General features: G+C 40.6%; 2 protein-coding genes across 3 annotated transcripts; one reads left to right on the top strand and one right to left on the bottom strand.

Moving 5' to 3' along the window:
• The first annotated feature begins 480 nt into the window (after window positions 1-480).
• Window positions 481-3,566, top strand: cyb561d2 (cytochrome b561 family, member D2). Its single transcript, XM_071494951.1, has 3 exons — window positions 481-1,447; window positions 1,536-1,573; window positions 2,133-3,566. The coding sequence occupies exons 1-3, from the start codon at window positions 1,312-1,314 to the stop codon at window positions 2,634-2,636; spliced, it is 678 nt and encodes a 225-aa protein (XP_071351052.1). The 5' UTR covers window positions 481-1,311; the 3' UTR covers window positions 2,637-3,566.
• A 3-nt stretch (window positions 3,567-3,569) lies between these two features.
• Window positions 3,570-17,267, bottom strand: rad54l2 (RAD54 like 2). Of its 2 annotated transcripts, none has more exons than XM_071494924.1 (22): window positions 17,075-17,267; window positions 15,249-15,447; window positions 14,684-14,993; window positions 14,446-14,582; window positions 14,172-14,312; window positions 13,828-14,060; window positions 13,542-13,724; window positions 13,294-13,427; window positions 12,998-13,194; window positions 12,486-12,828; window positions 12,203-12,380; window positions 11,820-12,050; window positions 11,187-11,305; window positions 10,708-10,823; window positions 10,130-10,229; window positions 9,830-10,035; window positions 9,380-9,555; window positions 8,554-8,750; window positions 8,075-8,259; window positions 7,820-7,909; window positions 7,645-7,737; window positions 3,570-7,482 (listed from the first exon to the last, which is right to left on the bottom strand). In XM_071494924.1, exons 2-22 carry the CDS (start codon window positions 15,394-15,396, stop codon window positions 6,470-6,472), a joined length of 4,530 nt encoding a protein of 1,509 aa, XP_071351025.1. In that variant the 5' UTR covers window positions 15,397-15,447; window positions 17,075-17,267; the 3' UTR covers window positions 3,570-6,469. The 2 variants fall into 2 exon arrangements, with proteins under 2 accessions (XP_071351025.1, XP_071351026.1); XM_071494925.1 differs by lacking the exon at window positions 17,075-17,267 and adding an exon at window positions 16,840-17,064.
• Window positions 17,268-18,296: the final 1,029 nt, after the last annotated feature.

The raw sequence follows: 18,296 nt of genomic DNA, 5'->3' as shown, positions 1-18,296 counted from the left end.
CAGTTGGACATGAAATTTAAATACTCAAGTACGGGAACATTGTTTGGATGTTGTATTTTGGTGCCATCACCTGCACAGCACAAATAACTAGATTTACCTGATTACTGGTCACGATAAAGGCCCAAGTCTAACTCATCTGGGGGAAAAAATAAACAAAGAAACATTCAATCTAAACAAACAGTGGCAGTGCATGTAAAAGAGGGAGGAAAAGAGAGAGAGAGAGAGGGAGGGATATCCTGAATGAGCATGTTGTTGTTTTCTTGTGTGCCCAGTGTGTGGTGGCCTTACAGAGTCACAAGCTTATTAGAGAGTAATTGGAGCACAATAACCAATGAACAGCTGACAGTGAGTGTCCCTTGAGTTGGCGGATGTGGAATGGGTGGTATTTGTCTGAGACATCACATATATATAGCCTACCTAAGCTGCAGCATGCATTCATTAAAGGCATGCGATTTTGAACTATAATAATAATAATAATAATAATAATAATAACAATAATAACAATAAAACATTTGAAATAAGATTCTTCCCTGAAACTTAACTTTATTCAGACTAGTTGTGGCTACAGCCCCGGCATTGACTGAACAACCTAAATGTATATGGGGAATCTTTCCAGGAACCTTCCACGTCAGCCTGAAGTCGGGATGTTAAGCACAACAGAAAATAAAACAGACATGAATTCCGGGTTTTCTGGTTTCAGATTAAAAGCGTTTAAAAAAATTGCACCGATTCTTAACAATGACAGGCCTTTGTGAAGACCCTGAAAACCCACACAGTTTTTTTCACTTACAGTATTCTCAGAAATTACTGCATAAATTTCGCTGCATCGACCCTCCTCGGGGACTTGAGCCAGTTTTTGTGTAGTGTTTGTGGTAGTTTTGTCAAACACAAAGTTTTCTGAGATCGTGTCTTGTGTAATGAGGTCATACGTGTACACCATATGTAGAAACACCCACTTACATGTAAATGGCTCTTTCGGTACAATAAATAAGATTATTATGATCAGAGAAACACACATGCAGTATATTCTGGAGTGGCGGCGGATTGGTAAAACAACGCTTTATACTGAAAAATCTAACCGGAAGTAATTTTTTGTCCCGGCGACGCCACAAAACGTAAAGGATGTAAAGGACCGACGAGTTGATTCGTGAAGATATAGTTATGTGACAGCTCAGTCTTCTGTTTTTAATTGAAGCAGGGCTTCGGGAGGAGGAGGTCAGACTTTTCATCCACTATCAGTTCCGCTTCGGCTCAAACTACGACTCGCTTCAGGAAACTTGTGGCGGGTCCACGAAACAAGTTTACCTAAACATGGTTCATCACAACAGAGAGTCTGAACCTGAGCCTCGGATCTACGGTTTTACCAGAACAGCTTCCGCGGTGCTGACCCACTTCATCTGCATTTTCTTCAGTGTGTTCATTACATTTCTGTCTCGACCCGGCACAAGTGAGTGCTCCTACTGCTGACATATTTATATATCCCTGTCCCTCTGTGTTCAGCATTTGTTAACATGATTTCCTTGATGTTATTTCAGGTTTGTTTTCCTGGCATCCTTTCTTGATGACACTGGCTGTAAGTTGGAACTTTCAAAAGAAAAATATCTTCAGATGCAAACACATGAAATAAAGTGTTGCATTTTCATTATGGTGCTCAACCAATTCGTTGGTTTATGAGTGTAGGGCTGCAAATTTGATCAATCATTTACTCTATTAATTGTAAAAAAAAAAAAAAAAAAAAGTGAAAGAGCCCAAGGCAGTGTCTCCATTATAGTTGTATTGGACTAACAGTCCAAAGATTTAGGGTCATCAATTTACTGTCTTATATGACAAAGCAGAAAATCTTCACATATTAGCAGCTGAGGAAGGTTTGGCATTTTTGCCTGAAGTAACTGAAATTAAATAACAATTAAAATAGTTATCGACTATTTTCATAATTGATTGAGTAATTTAGAGGCAAATAAATGACAAAAATTCACCAGTTCCAGCTTCTTTAATATAAAATTTGAATATCAATTTAAAAAAAAAAAAAAAGTTATACAATTTTCTGATATTTTATAGAAAAAACTATTAATCAAACAATCAAGAGAATATAATCAATAGTAGTTCAATTTCCTTTTCCTCTTTTCCTTCAGTTCTCCTTTTTCATGACAGAGGCCATACTACTCTTCTCTCCCCATGGCTCCCCCGTCAAAAGGCTTCCACACAAGACCAAAGGTCGTGTTCACTGGATTCTGCAGTGCCTGTGTGTGTCCTGTGCGGTCCTGGGTCTGGCAGCCATATCTTACAACAAACACCTGAATGGTAAACCCCACTTCACCTCGTGGCATGGTCTGCTTGGCCTGCTCACAGTGTGTGTGGCTGGGTTGCAGTCCTTGGCAGCTGTGCCTCTCATCTACCATTCTCTGGCCAAAGGCTGGTCGCTCGCCAAACTCAAACGCTACCATGCAGCGTCTGGACTCGTCACCTACCTGCTCGGCAGTATAAGCCTGCTGTTCGGCCTCTGCTCTGCCTGGTTCACAGCCTCTGTCAGAGAACACACCTGGTACCTGTCAGCACTCTGTCCTGCTCTCAGTGCCCTCATCATCATGAACCAAGTCACCAGTGCTTACATGGCTAAGAAACGGCTGCAGTCCTGACAGAGGACACACCGTCGACAACTTAACTGTCACTGACTACTAATGCAAGAGATTTCATTTTCTTCAGTTACGTGCAATCGCTTTGATTTGGATAAAAGTCAAAAAAAGGAGCTGATTTCTGCAGCTACATGCCTCTCTAACAGAGGTACCAGGAGACACCAGCAGCAAATGTGGATAAAGAAATCCTTTTCTTTCATAGCTTTTTTTAACACAATATACACAGGATTGTAGCTACTATTGAGGACACTGAGGTTTTGTGTATTCTGGGGGGGATTTGTGTGGGGTTTAATGGTTTGAGTTTTCCTTTGCTACACACAAATATCACATTTTAGCCATGCTAGCTTTAGTGTAAGACCAAATATCTGCAAAATTATTGACAATCACATCAGCCTCAGCTCTACTTTGTGTTAACCGCTAATGAGCAAATATTAGCATGCCAACAAGCTAAACTAAAATTATGAACATGGAAAACATATTACCTGCTAAGCAAAAGCATGTTAGCAGTGGCATTTAGCAAAGCATTGCTGTGTGCAGCCTTTGAGAGCTGCTAGCATGACTATAAACTTATTTCAGATTTAACTATTTAAAATGTTACTGATTTTAAGCAAAAATAAAATAATGAAGTTAATTTAAAAAAAAAAAGAAAATTCTCCAACAAGATTGCAAACTGAGCAGTTTGAAGGTTTTCACAGTGTTTAGATGGTAAGATACAAAATTTACAGAAAATATAAGTAGATAAGTAGATTCATGACCTCAGTATCTCTAAAATCTTGGCTACAGTCCTGATTATGTGTTGAAATCATGTTGACTTTTGTACCTCAGGTTATCCTGCCTATGATTACTGATTTAGCCACGTTTGAACAAATGAGATGATAATGTCATGTTGAAGGTACTGTATGTCCTAAATTAAAAGCATTTGTAAGTAATTCACACTGCAATAGAAGAGTGTTTTATTGTTAAAATAACATTGATAACACAGTCATATTCTGCTTCGATCTAGGCTGCATGTACGAAATTCTTACTGGATCAGCCATTAATGGGTCAAAGTGAACAAAAGGTTAAAAAAACATAATTACAAAAAACAATATATTTTCCATCATAAATAAATAAATTTCAGACACTTGCATGGAAATAAGGGAAACAACTGCCAGGTGAGTGAACACCAATAAGAAGTTATAAAAAACATGAAATATTCCCATGAAACATAAAAATACAAGTAATTGACAAGAATGGCAAAACATTTTTTTTTTTTTTTTTATATACTAATGATTTCCAAGATTCAAATGTAACATGTTTACAACGGATTGAGAAGACTGAGAATAAAGACATGGGGTCAGTGTACTGTACCTTGTACAGTTCACAAGCAGATATGATCCAAAGTGCTAGCTCCAACTTCAAATCTGAAACAAACCAAATCACAAGTTCCCTAGACATGCCAACGAGTACTGGAGATGTCCTAGATGATAGAAATTAAGCATCCAGAATGGCTGAGATGGAGACACTAGCAAATAAAACAAAAAGTGAATAGTACTCAGACTGTGGAGACAAAAGGGCCCCATAAGAAAACATCTCTACAAAAAATGTGACGTCATTGGGAATGCTTTGTTGTCCCAGGTTATCCAGTGTTTTCTAAAGGCTAACCACTGCATCTAGCCTATTTATCCGACGGAGGGAAGGGACTTTCCTAAATCTAAATACCTTGAGGTGTCATCACAACACAGGGACACAAGGCTACAGAGAACAGCAAAGACCTAAACTCCCTAAAGCTCTGCAGATATACACTGACTGACACTACTGAAGCTACTTACACTGCACTGCGTTTAGGTGAAAAGCTATCATATAATGGCACTGTCTGTTCGGTAAGGCCACCATACCACCTGACAAAGTCACTGGTGGCTGTAATGTAACGTTCATATACATACATCTTATGTATGTACATGTGTATGTGTGTATATATGTATTTATGTATGTGTGTGTGTGTATATATATACATACATACACACATACATACATACATACATTCACACACACATACATGATTTGATGGCTGGTGGCTACATTGACTCAGGCTGCATGAATACAATTGTTTCTACAGTTTAGGAAATATTCATTCTCACAAGTTTCTGAAAATGATTCATAAGAAAATTATGATTCAGTAAAAACTAAACATAGCATGTAGGCTGACTCAACACATGATGGAGACACTAAAGTAAAGACTGCAACAAAAGAGCGGTGACAAGCTTTTGCAAATGAGCTAGCAACATTGTATCTTCCTTTCTGCTCTTTTTGGCTTTCACAATTCGTGCTTTTAGTCACATTGCTGAATCTGCCCTAAACTTGTGTTTTGAGTTTGACACAGACTGTCTAAATGCTCAGTAGTTCTTCCAACAGAATCGTAGAAAGGATGTACTAAGATAAATGCAAAGACTCAAGACCCCTTTGTGTTATTTAAGGCTAAAAATGAAAGAACACAGTCTGAATCCATGTCCCAGCCCATGTTATAAAAGGCTAACATGAAAGTACATTCATTTTAGTTTTAAGAAAAAAAAACTGAGAACATAAACAAATAACATAAATTTGTTTCCCTGGCAACAATGCAAGGGTGTATTTATCGTCATGATAGTCACTGTAATAATAAACCATCTCCCTAGGACCAAAATCTACACACTGCACAGTATTAACTTGCAATATAAACAATGATAATGACTATTTACAAAATATCAACATGTTCAGTTATAGTATCACATGTAATATCCTTTCGACAGGGGATGCTACGATGTCTATCAAATTACTAAAGACTAAAATTTGCTCTGAAAGCCTAAAATTCCTGTTGTTAAAGGTAAGCCTTGAATGATTTTCTCAAAATATATTGTTAAGTGTTTTGTTGAGAATTTGTCAAATATGAACACTCTGTTATGTAGCCACTGTGACTTATTTACTGTGGTATGTACCATTTTATTTACTCGAAAAAGAAAAACTGAAATGAGTAAATTAGTGTTCAGCAGGTGAGTAAAGCTGCCACGTTTATCAGCAAGTCTAATTTGAATGCACTCAACTCTTTCACAGCAATATATCATGAGAAAATCCAACGTTTTAGTCACATTATTCCATCTGAATCAAGAGGAAATAAAACTAACTGCAAGGCAAGTCCTTGCTTACAAATATAGCAGGGGAGGCTGTGTTTAGAAAGCCTCCGAAAGTTTCAGCTGGTCCCCGTAAGACAAACGTCTGTTCCCACTGCTCTGACGCTCCAGCTGAACAAGTCTGGGATATTCAGCATTAGGATTTGTTACTCTGACTTTGTAAAGTCATTAAGGTACAAGTTGATTCTCTCATTTATGGGTGAGAGTCCATTTTTGTGTGTATGTGAGAGTGTGAGAGTGTGTGTGTGTGTGTTTGTGTGTTTAATGAGACGATCAGGAACTATCTTTCACTGATGATTAGGTGAATGATGTACACTGTTCAAATGGCTACTCAAACAACAAGGCTGAACAACACATAACTTCATCACAGCCTTTGCCAACTTCATGTTCAGGATTAACAATTTTTTAGTTTCTAAAAAGTTCTTTCTTTTTGTTTTTATGTCACTTCATCATTGAAGAGTTTCACTTTTTTCCTCTCATGTTCTCAATTTCATTCTGATGTGCTCACACATTCAGATTATAACTATGTATCTGGCCATCATTCATAGGTTAGAGTAGATACTGTAACAAAATTCAGTGAGTTCATTTAGTCATGTAAATGTGTAATCATTCCCATCCCTAATGTCTTTTATGTCAACCATGATTAACAAGAATGTGTGTGAAACTACCTCTCCATGACTTAAATAGTCTCTACTGTCCTGTTACCTCTATAACATCGTCATCAGAACTACTGGCGCCATTTTCCGTACTCTGATATCTGTCCGGTTGGGTCAGAGCGGCCCCCAACAGGCTGGAGGTGGGATTGTTGTAAGGAGAGACAAAGCTGGGTGTAGTAGAACTGGAGTTAGGTGGAGGGTACCCCCCTGACCCAGGGAGGAGAGGGGTGGGGAACATCCTTGGCTCAGACAGCAGCGACTGACTATAGTTGAGAGGGAAGCCTGATGAAAGTATGCCAGCCATGTTGGGGTTCATCAAGTACGGAGGCAGAGAACCTGAAGCGAGGGAGGAAGAAGTTGCTGCTGAGGGCGTCGATGACATGGGAATTGTGGTGGAAGCAGAGGAGAAAACAGTGGGCAGAGAGGAGGGGGTGGGAAGGTGTCCGTTCCCTGTGGCAGACTGTCTCAGTAGGTCTGAGCCTGCAGAGGGGAACATGGTCTGTAGGTCAGCCAGTGTTTGTCCTTGTGTCTGAAGGAATGATGATCCACCACTGCCACCCATCAGAAGTGGGTGACTCATGTGCCCTAGGTTCCCCAGTAGGGAGGAAGAGTTCAAACCCACAGGAGGAAAACTGAGCCCACTGGAGCCCATGGACAGTCCAGGGAAACGTGTTGCAGCGGAAGAACGTTTACCTCCTATTTGTGTGTTGCCCTGACTTTCAGTACTCCTGCGTTTGGTGCCAGGCATCTCTAACGCTGAGCTCAGGAGGTCGTCACTGAACTGCCTACTGAGATCACCAGTCTGACTGATTTGTGAACTGCCCCCATCCCCTGCTGTTACAGCTGACATATCTGGGGGTGACGGCAATTCATTCCCCATACCGGCGGCTGCGTCACCTGTGGATGAAGTGTAGCGGCTGAGTTCTCTGAGAATCTCAGAGCTTAAAGGAGAGGAGGGACGCTGTTCCCTGTTGGGGGAGCACTGCTGTTGATCCACAGGGGATGAACAGCCATTACTGACTGGATGGATCAGGGAACCCTGGGTGTCTGTGGAGGGGAGAGAAAAATACAGTCATGAAATGTGTACATCATTTGTGCCTCTGAATTATTTATTCTTATACCCAACCCTCAAAGTCGTATGAGTTGTTTGGATGATTGTAATGCAAAACTATGCAGGAGGAAGCATGAATAATAAATATGAATTTGTACCCCTTGAAGCAGCTGAGCCCCCGACTGCTGGTCTACTGATCTTTCCAGATCGAATAGCAAAAATCCTTCCATCATTAGTCCTGATGTAGGTACCTATGTTGGAGAAAACATGAAGTGTCAGACGCGTTTACTGAAATGTTTTGTATGCAGTGAGTAATTTTGCTACTGCAACTACCTTTAGATCCTCTGATAACATGGATGCTTTCTCCCGCACTGATTCGGGCTTGAACATCTGTTGTGCTGTTGGCTCCTGGGATTACAATATCTGTGGATCCCGAAAAAATGGCTGTTGTTAATGTCTGGTCATTACATTTAACTAGACATCATTACATTTTTGTTGACAGATTAAATGGTTAAAATAATGAAAAATGTAACATTATGGTTTTCATGATTTTCATTCATTTAAGCATTTAAAAATACAATACATTACCAGTTGTTGTGACAATCCTCTGCACGTAGACCCCAGCTTTCTGCAAGAAGTTGACAGGTAAGCTGCCAGCAGAGCTGGAGCCAGCCATGCCCATGCCAACCTGGCGAGGCATCATGGGGATTGGGGTTGACTGGATGGGCCTAACACTTGCCACAGGCTTCTCATCCGGCCTCGCCATGGGACGCCTGGAAATATGAGGCGTGAACTCATGAGATTCAGTTTTTGTCAGTGACCAAGACATCAGGCATATGTACTTGCATATATGAATTATATACATGTTATATACATATATATATACGTATGTGTGTGTGTGTGTGTGTGTGTGTGTGTGTGTGTGTGTGTGTGTGTGTGTGTGTGTGTGTGTGTGTGTGTGTGTGTGTGTGTGTATGAGTTAGTAAGGAACAGAGCTAAACTGTTAGCCACTACCCAAACAATTAAATGACAGGAATGTGAGATAAAGCATGTAATCTGAAACCCACCAGCCCCGTTGGTTAAAAGCTGGTATGTTTGTGAGCGTCTGATCACTGGTTGGATAATAGGGGGCGTACGATGGGCGAGAGTAGGGCACAGAGGCTCGTTTCTCATCCTCATAGCTCTTCTTGGCGGCTCTTTTTTCTGCTTTGGTAAGTTTAGACTCCTTCCGATCCACCAGCAGAGACTCATGTTGGAAAGGTTGCTATTGACACATATGGAAAAAGGGAAATTGGATGACAGATTAACTGAGGGATTTTCCATGCAGGAGGTAGTTTGATCCCTGACATACCAAAGGAAACTCACTGGCTATACAAGATTCACAATACTAATAAAATAATGATACCCATTTCCTTTTCCTGTCCCATTTACTTATTTCACTGCAGACGGAAAGGATTCTAGATTTACAATCAGCTAGGAGAATGTAACCATGACTAGATTTATTGTGTGATTTTCATCACATCCAAATTGGCCATGTCAGTACTTTTTTCAGGCAATGTGCTCTAACACAAGATTCTATTGTTATTCACTGTATGTGAATTCCCAGTGAAAAGAATCTTATTTTACAACGGCATGTTGAAATCCTTAATAAAAATTAGCCATTTCACATGGGAGATTAGCCTTCCTGGTCTTTTATTGTGTTTTTTGTTAGTGCTGAGGCATTCAGAGGTTTGTGTTTTTGTCTGCATACCAAGGCTACTACTGGCCGGCCTGGACATAAAATAATCAAATCACATCACATCATATCAAGGACATATATGTGAACATCAAACAACCAAAACTGCCTCTCTTGCAGAGACTAGGCCCATGAGTAACACCTATAATCAGCTGTACCTTGGTGATGAGGTGTGGGTAAAACTGACAGGCTTGGTATATCACTGCCTCAAAGTCGTCCCGGATTCCCAGAGAGATTTTGTCAGTATCATGCTCCTCCTCTACAAAGTGCAGCAGGGACTCCACTTCCTTACGAGTAAAGTTCAGCACTGGATTCAGGTCATCAACCACACGGTCTTTAAAACACACACAAACAAGATTTTGAGACTTGATCAATTCAGGCAGATATTAATAATTTGAAAAATAAGATCTGGTTAAGAATGTGTTTACAGTCCTAGATAAGGGTTTAATAACAGTTACATGACACACTAATATCAATAGTGATCCAAGCCTTATCAGTCTTCATTAGAAATAACAATCAAGAAATAACTTAAGAGAGTAAAACTTTCAAAAGTGCCCATGTGATCACTAAATATAAACGGTTCTCATTTATGTTGAGAAATATCTTACCAGACATGCCCTGTTTGGAGACCTGTCTGTCATAGATTTTCTTCTCCAAGGTGTAATCACAAACAAGGCGGTAAATGTAGCATGGTTTCCTTTGACCATACCGGTACACCCTACACACTGCCTGGGCATCATGACAGGGGTTCCAGGAGGCATCAAATACAACAACACGGTTGGCACCAATTAGATTTACACCTAAGCAGCCCGCTCTGAAAGAAAGACAGAAAAGAAATGACAAACTTCTTGCCAGTGTGTGGAGGGCATGTGAGAAATGACAAAAGAATAGAGAGGAGAGACATGGACCTGGTGGAAAGTAGGAAGACCCAGGCTGTGTGGTTCTCTGCATCATTAAACTGATTGATAAGTCGCTCCCTTTCTGAGGCAGATGTACTCCCGTCCAGTCCTGCAGACAGACATACACCTTCTCTTCACACCAACGCATCTGGACACTTTTCATTTGCAACAAAATGAAATGTGGCGTATCCTGGTAATATTTTTCATTGAATACAAAAGAGAAGACAGAGCTGCAAGATTTTTATTAATGAACATTTCTGTTGAACTCATGGAAGAGTTGTAATTTTATTCATATTAAAAATACTATTTCATCCTGAACTATCCCAGAGGGAATCCACTGTATGTAGCGCATATATAAAAGAAACAATTTCATCTTTGTTGATTTGCAAATATATTGCTCCTACACATGCTCGTCTCCGGAACGTAGTATAAATTGCTGAGACAAAAGATTAAATGGGAGAACTTCATAAATTGCAGCCAAGGATACAAAATCGATAGAGACAATCATAACTGTGGTTTCACTGTTGAAACCCACACTTTCTGCAGAGCTGCTGGGGTGGGATGAGAGTAGAGACTGAATGACTCACTGTAGTAATTGAGGTTGCGAACCCAGTTTTTGCTTTGTGTGTCAGAGGTGATGTCTATTGGCATGGGTCTCTTCGCCAAAAAATCCTCAATGACGGTCAGCGTGGACAAGCTTTGACTAGAGGGTACACAGCAGAAACAGATAATAAGGGGTCAGAAAGTTTGCCTTGGTATGAAAGAAAATAAAATAACTGTTATTATGAAATACAATAGACTGGTGGCTGGTACACTCAAAGTCTGAAGTTACAATCAATCGGTCAGATGTTTTTTAATAGTCACAGTACTGCTGTATGTTCAGTATATATATGGCTACAAACAATCATCACTTTTGTTTTGCTAAAAGCCATAACCTTGCTTTATTGTGACGTTCCTGCTTGCAAAAGTAAACTGGAAAACAAGCAGAAAACCTAATAGGATGTAGGAGGATTTTAAATTTTTTTTCTTTATTATTTCTCTGAAGTAGTTTGGATGGTGGACATACCTAAACACCAAAATCTTGTCTCCTCTTCTCACACTTTCATCAATCAAATAAAAGAGAAGAACCATCTTGGCAGAGTTTTGGAGAACTCCTGTGTGGTAGTTTGACATTATGTCCTTTGCCTGAAGCAAGTTAATGGAAAAACAGCAGTTAAATATCAAAGCACTGTAACAAAAAGAGACCTTGAGCCCAAAGAAAAGAAATAACAAACCCCCACATGGACACGACATCGAAGATTACATGTTGGTAGAGTGAACATATCAGCGATGAATGAGCTGAATGGTAACAAAAAATATATTTCAATACTTGGAAGTGTATTTGTCAAGTACTAGAAGTTAAAACAAGTGGGCTCTGGACTTCGGTACTGAACTGAACTGGCACACCTTTATTCGTTAGGACACAATCACTGGATAAGGTGCGACTTTGTGACCGTTTCGTTTGCTCCTGAGAAAAAAAATAATACTATACACAGACAAAAAGACCAGACTTGCGTTTTTCGTCCTCACTATGAACTTGTTGATGTATAATGTCAGCATATGTTCTGCCTTCACTGTGTAGAATCTCCTCAATAACATGTACTGCTAAAAAACAAAACCATTCATACAGAATTTTTAGTTTCCTGTTGTTATGACATACCCATTCATATGTAATGACTTGATTGGCTCTATCTTGCGAAGGATTGAGTGATGGCAGGGTGTTGTTAGTTTTGCTGTTGCTTGAGTCGGCTACTTTGGCTTTGAGGCCCGGACCAGGTGCGGGGCATCGAGGGTTACTAGCTGAAGTGATGTCATCGAGGTCCAGGTCCTGCTCGTTGGCCTGATTCTCCTTCTGCAGTGCTTCATAAAGGACGTCTGGGTGATTCCAGATCTGGAGGGATCAAGAAACAAGAGGGCTTAACCACTCAAAAATGACAACATTTTAATATAACGGTAAAAATTAATCTGATTCCTCAAGAATCCGGTTAGGCTGGTCATTTTGAGTGTGTGGATCCAGTACCACAGGTAGGAAAGCAGTCTCACCTTGCAACACACACAGAAGGCTTTGAGTGGGTTGAGACCGAGCCAGCCACTGTTTCCTGCTTCTCTGAAGCGTTTCATAAACTCGGTGTACAGCGCCCTCTGAATGGGAGAGAGCCGCACTAAAATGACGTGTTCCTCCTTGGAGGGAAGCTGGTCTCGCAGCACATCGTGACCACGTCTGCAAACCAGAAAACACCATAAAGGAAATGGAAAAGTAAGAACCATCCATGCTTGCCTGCTTCTTTTCTTTAAATGATGTTCTAACGTCTGACAGACAGCTCACCTCTGTACAAAGCCCTCCAGCAGGCTGTGCAGCACATGGCTGCGGTAGCGCATGAGGCGGACATCCTGAGGTGTGCTGTCCATACACTGTCCGTTCAGAATGGGCCGCTCAAACATGTTGCTGAACTCCTGACGTGTGCCTAAAAAGTCGGGCCTAACAAAGTCCACCATGCACCAGTACTCAATTAGGTTGTTCTGCAACGGGTAACCTGTCAGAACTACCCTGCGCCGGGAGCGGATGTTCTTCAGAGCCTGCGATGTGCTGGCGTGGTAGTTCTTAATGCGATGACCCTCGTCACAGATCACCACATCTGGGCCAGGCCGTGCAATGGCCTTTTCAATGCCTGGAAAGACAAAGTAAGAAGGGAAGACTGAGTGAATGAGTCTGTAAATATAAATTACACAATAAATTTGGGTTTGTATCTCTTTTATACTCATTTATGGTGCAGAAACAACTTCACCAGACTGCTTAGGCGACTGCTTCGCTTAACTTAATGACTTTTGCTGGCTAACCTTTCATGAGTTCCTGCTGTCTATCTTCTTCATCCAGGTCAATGATTATTGGTCCAGCAGGCTTCTTTGATTTCCTCTTTTTGCCCATAACAAAGCTCTTCTTCATGGACAGCAGGCGGTACATCTCATAACCCATGAGCAACACACCTCCATCTCTGGACCAGTCCTCCACAACCTTGGCTCTGGCGAGTGTTGTTCTGCAGGTCACACAGTCAGTATGATTAACAGCTCAAATATTTAACAATGAATACCTAACCTTGCACAAACACACACACACAACATTGCATGTTACATACTTGTGCTCATCATTGAGAATGTGAACTTTGAATGTGCGGCCAGTGGTGAATGCAGGGTCAGTGTCAGGGGAGAGGGCTTCTTGAGGTGGGAGCCAGATGTTGAACTCTGTCAGCCAGTTCTGAAGTGTGTTCACCTTGTACAAAGGAAACAAAGATTTGGGAGGTTAATTTAAACAAAATAAAACAGTGATTTCCGACAACATAAATGTGCACTATAATGACTGCATCACTCCACTTTGATTACTCACAGGGACAATGGCCAGCACAGTGTGGGCCTCAGTATTCCTAAGCAGGATGTCAATGAAGGAAATGACCTGCAGAGTCTTGCCCAATCCCATGCTGTGAGCAAGGATGCAGCCAAAACCACTGCTGGTCTTATAGCGCTCCAGAGACTCAATGAGGTTATCATAGAGAAACCGGATTCCCCCAATCTGCGAGATGAAGGGGAGAATGATTGTCAGAAAACAAGCTGGACTGTGCGTGTCTGCTACTGAGTGTTTGGGAGTTCAAGATAGAATGAGATGGTGGGCATACCTGGTGAGGTTTGACAGCCCTGGCCAGCTGTGGAGCAAGATAAATGTCTTTTTCCTCCGCAGGGTGATTGATATTAACCAGCACCTGACCCTGGGCATCAGGCAGGTTCAGAGCATCGTTGATGTGTGCCCCACTGCTCTCCTCTGAGCCGGTGGTGCCATCAGCGTCCTCATCGGCCGACTCGCTGCTTATCTGCAGGGCGTCCTCGTCCCCAGAACTGAGCTCAATGATATCTGGGTCATCAGTGGTGAAGTAAACAGTGTGAGAGCTTGCTTGATTCTCATATTGTTGAACCACCTGGAAATAAGCGCATTACAGTTGCAGAGAACTGTCATCGATCTTACCATCTCGAATGGCATGTGCAGGCAACTTGGGCTCCACTTTTTCATCTTCATCCCCACTGCTGTCCAGACAGATCACATCCTGTTTGCCCAGGAGAGTGGGGACCAAGTGAGACACTTCTCCTAAAATTGAAGCAGTGTCAACTGTTGGAAAAGATGGGAAGGCGGTGGAGAAATTAACGGTTGAAGGCAAAGTATTACAAAGGATGTCAAACACAAATATGACCAGATGCAGAAACATTCAAAGGTGTACGTTCACCGACAGAGTGACACTCACCTAATTGAGAGTCTGGGACAAGTGGGACTGGTGTAGGAAAGTCCTTCCTCTGCTGCTCCAGACGTTTCCGCCTCTCCATCTCTTCCTGTTGAGCAGCCTTGGTCCCAGCCTCCAGCTGATCCTCTTTCAGCAGTTTTCTGTAAGCATATGAGAAAAAGTACAGTACATTATTTGATTTACATATAAATATATAATTTAATTTACATGATGGGAAATATCAAACAGAAAACAGATGTACCTGATATTTTTCCTCATGTGTGCAGGCTTAGATGGCTTCAAAAGTTTGGAGCCTTTTGAAGACTTGGAGGATTTGGCTAATTTGGAAGCTTTTTGTTTCTTGGTTTTGCAGGAAGGTGGCTTGCTCTGGCTTGAGTTCTCCGGGCTGGTTGGAGGCTCAGAGCAAGAGGCAGGTCTGGAGGGAGCCCCGGAGGACGGGTGGGATGCTGGCCGAGATGGAGGCTCGGAGGAAGGCTCTCCAGAGGTAGCTGACATTGAGTCCCTGCCATCCTGAGCTGTCTCTGTCCTGCTCTGAGCACTGGCGGGCCGATCTTGAGAGAGATGAGACAACATTTCAGCTCACGTCTTCAAAGATTACTTAACAAGAACCTATTTCTGATATATATGTACTGCTTGCTCGTGGTGATGAGATCAAAATTATACGCTGGTGGTATAAGTCTTTAATTTCACCTACAGTTATCAACTGACTGTTGTTGGCTAATCTCACCAAGTTTACCCATGTCTGTGAAGGCACTGGAGTAATAAGGTAAGAAAGGACACTCGAAATTATTTCACTTATCACTCACCAACACTGTCATCTTCATCATCTCCATCATTTTCATCCTCATCTTCCTCCATGTCCTCATTGTCCTCCTCTTCCTCATTGTCCAAGTATTCCTCTTCACTGTTAAGGCTGGGCTCCAGGTCACTTTCTGAAATCGCCTCTTCAGACATGGCGTCTTACAGGGCTCTCAAAGTATTACCTGCACACCTTCATCAGGAGCCCTAAAATAGTAAAACAGATCATATCACATTTATAATTTGTAATTTACAAAAGTGTATCTAGTTATCTGACAATGAGATTTTACAAGATTAATTTCTCTCTATTTATTTACTTTATTAAGAGAGCACAGTGCCACACAGAAGCAGCACAAATTGCTTTACAAAGTGATAAAGCAGGACAATAGATATCACCGCTATAAACAAATGACACACACAGCCACAAACGACCTTTAACACAGTAAGTTCCATTGCTAGATTTTGCACATTTGAAGATTTGAAGCCGAAAACTGAGCTGTGACCTGAAAAAACTCTTGGACTGTTACACTTGAAACATGTTAAATATACAGTATATGTTAGGGGCAACACCGTCGAGCACCTTGTAGCCATGTAGTAAAATCATTTAAGTTGGTTATGTCATGTTTTTGGCCTTTGATAAAATTAGCTATAAGCATAAAGAAGGCCATTAAAAAGGGTATTACAGATGTTGTATTAAAGTCTGTTTCTCCATTTGATAGTCTACAAGAACTGAACAGTGTTCTAAACTAACCCCAACTGATCATCTCTGCACTGGTTAAGTATTTATTCTAAATTAAGCCCTAACACCGAGTGGGAAGGGCAGCGGAAACAGAAATACCATTCATAGGGAAACAATAACTGGTATCTGGGTGTGCACAAGTGTGTCAGAACCTGACTGACACTTTAATATTTCTGAGATGATGCAAGGCTACCCTGGTAATGCTGTTTCTGTGTGAACATTAATTAGGGTCAGCAATAATAATAATTTGTGGGTTTTTGACTTGATCACTGGTATTGTTGGGAGTCTGACTCCACTGGAAAGTACAGGTAATACGATAAAATACTGTATGAAATTATAACCAGATGTTAAATCGAACCATACATTTACCATACAATGAAATAAGGTCGAGGCTGACCTGATAAAGCACAGAAAATAATTTTGGAGTACATGCATACTGCACCTTACGTTTGTTCATTGGATCCTTTTGTCGTGTATCCAATATAAGCTTGTTCTTACTATGCTCATATAATACGTTCACATGAGTATGTAGCACACAATTAATGACACACATATGGGTCCATAGATTAAGGATGTTCGCACTGATCAGTGTTGAATCTAAGGTTTAAAAATTGCGAGTTTACGTTACACATGTCATGACCCATGAGAGGGATTCCCCCCCAATGGCCGAGGATGGATGCAGCTAGCAAGTAGCACAAAGCTACCTCTGCAGCAAAGAGGTTATGTTGTTGTTATTGTCAGTAAACATGGACGACAAACAGCTGTCGTTAGTTATTGACTTATCGGGCTCCCTAACTGAATGCATATGAATACTATTGTTTCTCAGACTGAGTCAGCACATCAATACGCTAGCTGCTTACACGATAAACGCAATTTCAAACGCCGAAACCTCTGTCCATCTGTGGCAGCAAAAAAAGGGATGGCTGGTTGTAACTGGAGCTGGAAGAAAAAGCAGCTTCCCCTAACGAAGCGACTGGTCGGTCGGTTGTCGTAGAGAGATAACAATCTGATACCGTGGAGGTGTTGCTAATGCTAGCCTGAATTACGGCTAGCTAAGACGCGTCAGTTAAACACTAGTCTGTAGTTGGAGCTCACCTTGTATGAAGTGCGATGTACTCTTCAGTGAACCTGGCTGTTTGCGCGTACGACGATCGGCCAATTAATGTCTACAGCAAGTTCATGTAAATCAAGTGATAAACGTTGCTAATTTCCAATATTTTTTTTCCAGCGTGACCATAAATGTCTTCCCCGGAGAGCCTACTCCAACTAGGGTTCCGGGAGTGAAAAAAAAAACCGTCAACCAAGAAAACTTCAAGAAAGCAATTAATGAAGTAACTCTTAATATTCGCAGTTCCTTAAGGCTGAATTACATATTGTGCGATAGTCTTTTAAAACAACAACAACAGGCATTCTTACAAAATTAAACGATTAATTATATCTCTGGTTATGATACAGTTTTTCTCAATCGCTTTTATGCAATTCACTTATAAGAAACATCGCTTATTTCACAACTAAAAACGTATTCTCATTATGTTGATGCAATTCTCATCTGACTCTTATAACTCATAAAAACAGTTTGTACCTTCATCTGATAGAATGACAGAACTATGGTGCAAACTCACCCTCACTCACACATACACACATACACATATATGCATTTCTATATATATATATTGTATATATGTGTAATATATTGTACATGTATGTATGTATTTATGTTTGTATATATATATATATTTCTGATGATTGAATTGCATCAAAGCAATTGAGAAAAACTGTAAAATTTTGTTTGCTTTGTATGCTTCGTGTTATGTATTGTCTCTATTGTACTTCTTATGCATATGTTTCATGTTATATTGAACTTTTTTTTATTTTTATCCTTATTAATTTTTTTAATATTTGGATAACTGTGCTAAATATATGATAAAAACAAACCTTGTTTGAATAAACAAGCTATATCTTGCTCCTGTACATTCCTACAAATTTACTAAAAACAGGAGTATTACGTGCGACATGTCACAGTTCAAATTACTAATATTGTAGTTTGAAAAGTTTGTTTGAATGGCATTTAATATGCACAAATATCGCAGTATATAGCACCTTCAGAAAAAAAAATCTGGAGTTTTTTTTGGAAAAAGTTAAAATGTTATTGCTCAAAATACAAAAAGTATTGTATTAACATGGCTTTTCCCCTGGTTATATCATACGCACTATTACTTTTGAAAGTGCCGCGTATCGTCTCACATAGGTATTGTTACACCTAATAAACAAAAATGTGCAATGATTAATCGATTGATTCATTCATTCATGTTTTGCT

This window comes from Trachinotus anak, unplaced genomic scaffold, assembly GCF_046630095.1.
Source record: "Trachinotus anak isolate AG129_WGS33_773 ecotype Australia unplaced genomic scaffold, CSIRO_AGI_Tana_v1 ptg000013l, whole genome shotgun sequence".
NCBI classification, from domain to species: Eukaryota; Metazoa; Chordata; class Actinopteri; order Carangiformes; family Carangidae; genus Trachinotus; species Trachinotus anak.
This window is presented reverse-complemented; position numbering and strand designations above follow the sequence as displayed.

Bases quoted from the DNA above. Each gene is read 5' to 3' on its own strand.
- rad54l2 (XM_071494924.1), bottom strand. From the start codon at position 15,396: ATGTCTGAAGAGGCGATTTCAGAAAGTGACCTGGAGCCCAGCCTTAAC. The intron at 14,313-14,445 runs GTGAGTGTCACT...CTTTTCCAACAG, and splicing joins TGTCCCAGACTCTCAATTAG to TTGACACTGCTTCAATTTTA. The intron at 8,751-9,379 runs GTACAGCTGATT...ATGTGTCAATAG, and splicing joins ACCCACACCTCATCACCAAG to CAACCTTTCCAACATGAGTC.
- cyb561d2 (XM_071494951.1), top strand. From the start codon at position 1,312: ATGGTTCATCACAACAGAGAGTCTGAACCTGAGCCTCGGATCTACGGT. The intron at 1,448-1,535 runs GTGAGTGCTCCT...ATGTTATTTCAG, and splicing joins TCTGTCTCGACCCGGCACAA to GTTTGTTTTCCTGGCATCCT. The intron at 1,574-2,132 runs GTAAGTTGGAAC...CTTTTCCTTCAG, and splicing joins CTTTCTTGATGACACTGGCT to TTCTCCTTTTTCATGACAGA.